Source organism: Camelina sativa, chromosome 13, assembly GCF_000633955.1.
Source record: "Camelina sativa cultivar DH55 chromosome 13, Cs, whole genome shotgun sequence".
In the NCBI taxonomy this organism is placed as follows: domain Eukaryota; kingdom Viridiplantae; phylum Streptophyta; class Magnoliopsida; order Brassicales; family Brassicaceae; genus Camelina; species Camelina sativa.
Genome location: NC_025697.1, coordinates 11,894,810 through 11,899,565, shown reverse-complemented (window position 1 = coordinate 11,899,565; position 4,756 = coordinate 11,894,810). Strand labels below are relative to the sequence as shown.

The 4,756-nt window shown below is 36.6% G+C and overlaps 1 protein-coding gene across 1 annotated transcript; it reads left to right on the top strand.

The window, feature by feature from the left end:
- On the top strand, nucleotides 317–3,082 carry LOC104736496 (myrosinase-binding protein 2-like). The gene is made up of 6 exons (XM_010456495.2): nucleotides 317–508; nucleotides 614–1,054; nucleotides 1,159–1,608; nucleotides 1,713–2,162; nucleotides 2,267–2,710; nucleotides 2,806–3,082. Exons 1-6 carry the CDS (start codon nucleotides 320–322, stop codon nucleotides 3,079–3,081), a joined length of 2,250 nt encoding a protein of 749 aa, XP_010454797.1. The 5' UTR covers nucleotides 317–319; the 3' UTR covers nucleotide 3,082.

Genomic DNA, 4,756 nt, shown 5'->3' with positions numbered 1-4,756 from the left:
CAACTTATTGTAGTTATACGTTATCACCAATGCCAATATGTTCATGTACGTAACTTAAGTACGTGAGAAAATAAATTCAGTGTACTCCTTGAAAGATATAGAATACAATAATATTCTCATAGTAGAAGTGGAGATGTCAACTTATGTTCTTCATTAATGCTGCATAAAAAATAGAGTTTGGGTTACTTCTTCTTCCAATGTTTGCTTTATATACCAAGTAACCATTACGTTGTTCCTTCTATCTTAGTGTGTTACTAAAATAGGAATCTGAATTGTTCAGGTTGTTCAGGTTTTTCATTGAAGATAAGAGATCGAAACAATGTCTGAGAAGATTGGACCCGTTGGTGGTAACAATGGAGTTGCATTCGATGATGGTGTCTTCGATGGTGTGAAGAAAATAACTGTTGGAAATGATATTGACTGTGTGTCTTATATCAAGATCGAATACGAAAAGGATGGAGAATTTGTAACTATTGAACATGGGACGATTCACGGGGAGTTGAACGAGGTAATCTATATAAACATCCTAACATTGTTTTAATTTGGTCAGTTCTTATATATCTACCTTTTCAAATTTTATAAATTGTTTGTTTCTAATGGAAATGAAATCCAGTTTGCTGTTGATTACCCGAAAGAATCTATCACATCCGTTGGTGGAAGCTACGATTATGTTAGCCGCTATAACACAGTGCTGATCACATCGCTAATCTTCAAAACTTCTTTTGGAAGAACTTCTCCAATGTTCGGTTACTCATATGGGGAAGAATTCATGCTCAAGGGTAAAAATGGAGGAAAACTTATTGGATTCTACGGACGCTCTGGTCAGGCTATTGATGCGATTGGTGCATACTTTTCGCTAGTTCCTGAACCCGAAAAGACAGTTGTAGTGGGTGGTAACAATGGAGATGCATTTGACGATGGTGTTTTCCACGGTGTCAAGAAAATAACTGTGGGAAAAGACATTGACTGTGTGTCTTATATCAAGATCGAATACGAAAAAGACGGGGAATTTGAAACCTGTGAACATGGGACGATTCGCGGAGAACTAGAAGAGGTAATATAAATAATGTGAATTTGTTATTATATTTTTCATTGTGTTTTTTACCATCTCTTTTAAAAGTTGCAATGTTTTTGTTTTTGATGGAAAATGAAATCTAGTTTGATGTGGACTATCCAAATGAAAACATCATAGCTGTTGGTGGAAGTTACGATTATGTTAATCGCTATAAGACAATTCTGATCCAATCGTTGTTCTTCAAAACTTCCTTTGGAAGAACTTCTCCAATATTCGGTGCAAGTCCAAGTGGGACAGAATTTATGTTAGAAGGGACAAATGGAGGAAAGCTTCTTGGATTCCATGGACGCTCTGGTCAGGCTATTGATGCCGTTGGTGCATACTTTTGGTCAATTCCTGCACCTGCATCAGAAAAGATTGAAGAAGTGGGTGGTATCAATGGAGATGCATTTGACGATGGTGTTTTCCACGGTGTCAAGAAAATAACTGTGGGAAAAGATATTGACTGTGTGTCTTATATCAAGATCGAATACGAAAAAGACGGAGAATTTGAAACCCGTGAACATGGGACGATTCGCGGAGAACTAGAAGAGGTAATATAAATAATGTGAATTTGTTATTATATTTTTCATTATGTTTTTTACCATCTCTTTTAAAAATTGCAATGTTTTTGTTTTTGATGGAAAATGAAATCTAGTTTGATGTGGACTATCCAAATGAAAACATCATAGCTGTTGGTGGAAGTTACGATTATGTTAATCGCTATAAGACAATTCTGATCCAATCGTTGTTCTTCAAAACTTCCTTTGGAAGAACTTCTCCAATATTCGGTGCAAGTCCAAGTGGGACAGAATTTATGTTAGAAGGGACAAATGGAGGAAAGCTTCTTGGATTCCATGGACGCTCTGGTCAGGCTATTGATGCCGTTGGTGCATACTTTTGGTCAATTCCTGCACCTGCATCAGAAAAGATTGAAGAAGTGGGTGGTATCAATGGAGATGCATTTGACGATGGTGTTTTCCACGGTGTCAAGAAAATAACTGTGGGAAAAGACATTGACTGTGTGTCTTATATCAAGATCGAATATGAAAAAGACGGAGAATTTGAAACCCGTGAACATGGGACGATTCGCGGAGAACTAGAAGAGGTAATATAAATAATGTGAATTTGTTATTATATTTTTCATTATGTTTTTTACCATCTCTTTTAAAAGTTGCAATGTTTTTGTTTTTGATGGAAAATGAAATCTAGTTTGATGTGGATTATCCAAATGAAAACATCATATCTGTTGGTGGAAGCTACGATTATGTTAATCGCTATAAGACAATTTTGATCAAATCGTTGTTCTTCAAAACTTCTTTTGGAAGAACTTCTCCAATATTCGGTGCAAGTCCAAGTGGGACAGAATTCCTGTTAGAGGGGACAAATGGAGGAAAACTTATTGGATTCCATGGACGCTCTGGTCAGGCTATTGATGCCATTGGTGCATACTTTTGGTCAATTCCCGCACCCCAAAAGATTGAAGCAGTGGGAGGAAACGGGGGAGTTGTCTTCGATGATGGTGTTTTCGATGGTGTGAAGAAAATAACTGTTGGAAAAGATATTGACTGTGTGTCTTATATCAAAATCGAATACGAAAAGGATGGAGAATTTGAAACCTTTGAGCATGGGACGATTCGCGGGGAACTGAAAGAGGTAATAAAAATATAGTGACTTTGTTTTTTAGTCGGTTCTTATCCACTGTTTAAATATTTATAAATTTTTTGTTTCTAATGTCAAATGAAATTCAGTTTGATGTGGATTATCCGAATGAATGTATCACATCTGTTGGTGGAAGCTATGATCATGTTATCCGCTATAACACGGTGTTGATCAAATCGCTAATCTTCAAAACTTCTTATGGAAGAACTTCCCCAACATTCGGGGAGACGGATTCCAATGGAAAGCCAGTTGGAAAAGAATTCATCTTTGAGGGTAAATATGGAAAAAATCTTCTTGGGTTCCACGGACGCTCAGGTCAGGCAATTGATGCCATTGGAGTTTACTTTGGAGCTGGAGGAAATTAAGGAGGAAGGTTACAAGACTGTTTATTGGGTTCATCAGATCGAATTCCACGTCGTGTCTATCTATTATCACCAATAAAATACTTACTCTCAAGTTTTATTTTTTCTCAAAATGTTTATCTTTTTGGATAATATGTCACTTGAGTAAGCATTTCAACTTTGGTTTTGTTTGTGTAAAATAAGGTCCATGCTTTGGGATCATGTAATGTTCTCTACTTTGAAGGTGTGTTTGTTGATTTTAATAAATAATGTTTCTTTCCAAAACCGTTTTTGGTCAGGTTTGTTTTTGTGTTAATTTTACTTCTGAATAATAAATCAAAACAAAAAGGGGAAGGAGAAAGAAAGAAACGTGCCCAGATATCTAATTTGGTGTTCACTTACCTCAATAAAAAACTAAATCAAAACAAGTTTTTTGCACTTCCATTGGAAGTATAATGGATATTCGAACTTGGTGTTCACTTAGTCTTGAAAGTAACTTCTGTCAGATATCTCGCCATGTCTTTGAAGTTTGAACTTGCAAGAAGAATTAAGTTAGCTTATGCTGAAAAAAAAACAACAGCTGAAAAGTGAACACTACATTGTTTCTTGCAAATTTTCTTTAATTGGTTATAGATGAGATGATCATTTCTGCCTATCATTGTTAATTTATACTTTGCTTAAAAAGAGTCTGTCGTCATGTTAATCACAGGGACTTACTGGTCCCTGTGAAACATGGTCTTCTAGGCGTCATCTCAAGTAATTAGGAGTTGTTCAGGAGTGGCTATGGCATATGGGGATTACTGGACTTGTGGCCAGACCAACGGCTAGTATTTTTGAGGTTTATCGAAAAACCGCACAAAGTATCAGAAATCAAAGCAGAATTCATAACATAAGATCCCAAAGACATAGGCTTCGCCTTCCCAGACCTCCGACCAGGGAACAACCTCTCAGGCCTTACTCATGGGAAGAAGCGGTCAGGACAGCAATACTTATGGAATATCGAAAGGGAAACTGGTTTGGAGAGTGTAATACATACAGATTGTAGCGGCAAAGTTGTTCGCATCATAGGAAGCAATTCAGATGGAACAATCCTTCAGCTCAGCCCAGTGGCGGAGCTAGGAATTCAATTCATCAGGGTCAAAATATAATTTAAGAGGTCAATTGTGTTATTAATTTTTTTATAGGGGTCAATTCTGCTATTTTATCAGGGTCAATTTGATTTTTTTCCTAAAAATTCAACTAAATTTAAAATTTCACCAGGGTCAATTGACCCACATGCTTCTACCCTAGCTCCGCCCATGGCTCAGCCGCTTCTGCAGACCAACATAGAGCTTCCATCAGAGGACGAAGCAGAGGACTTGTTGACTGTGTTGCGATTCAATACGGAAATAGGGAAAAACCAAAGCTGGCATAGTCAATTTGTTTTAAGTCGAAGCAACATTAGTTGAACCCAGAGAGTTGTGTACAAGATACAAGATTCAAAATTCTTTACCTACCTTAGGCAGTGTACTAATGAGAGCTTTTCTGAAACTAGTTTTTAGAATATAAAGAATTACTCAGATGTTATCCAACAGTTGGTTTATTCCTGATATGTATACATTTTCTAAAAATTTCTCAGATTTTTAGTGTCCTGGGTGTAATTACAATTTACCCCTTGGATTTATTTTTTCGAATTTGATTAGAAATATAGGAAAAAAAA

Coding starts and splice junctions, on each gene's coding strand:
- LOC104736496 (XM_010456495.2), top strand. CDS start 320: ATGTCTGAGAAGATTGGACCCGTTGGTGGTAACAATGGAGTTGCATTC. Junction 1,055..1,158: donor TTCGCGGAGAACTAGAAGAG/GTAATATAAATA, acceptor AATGAAATCTAG/TTTGATGTGGACTATCCAAA. Junction 2,711..2,805: donor TTCGCGGGGAACTGAAAGAG/GTAATAAAAATA, acceptor AATGAAATTCAG/TTTGATGTGGATTATCCGAA.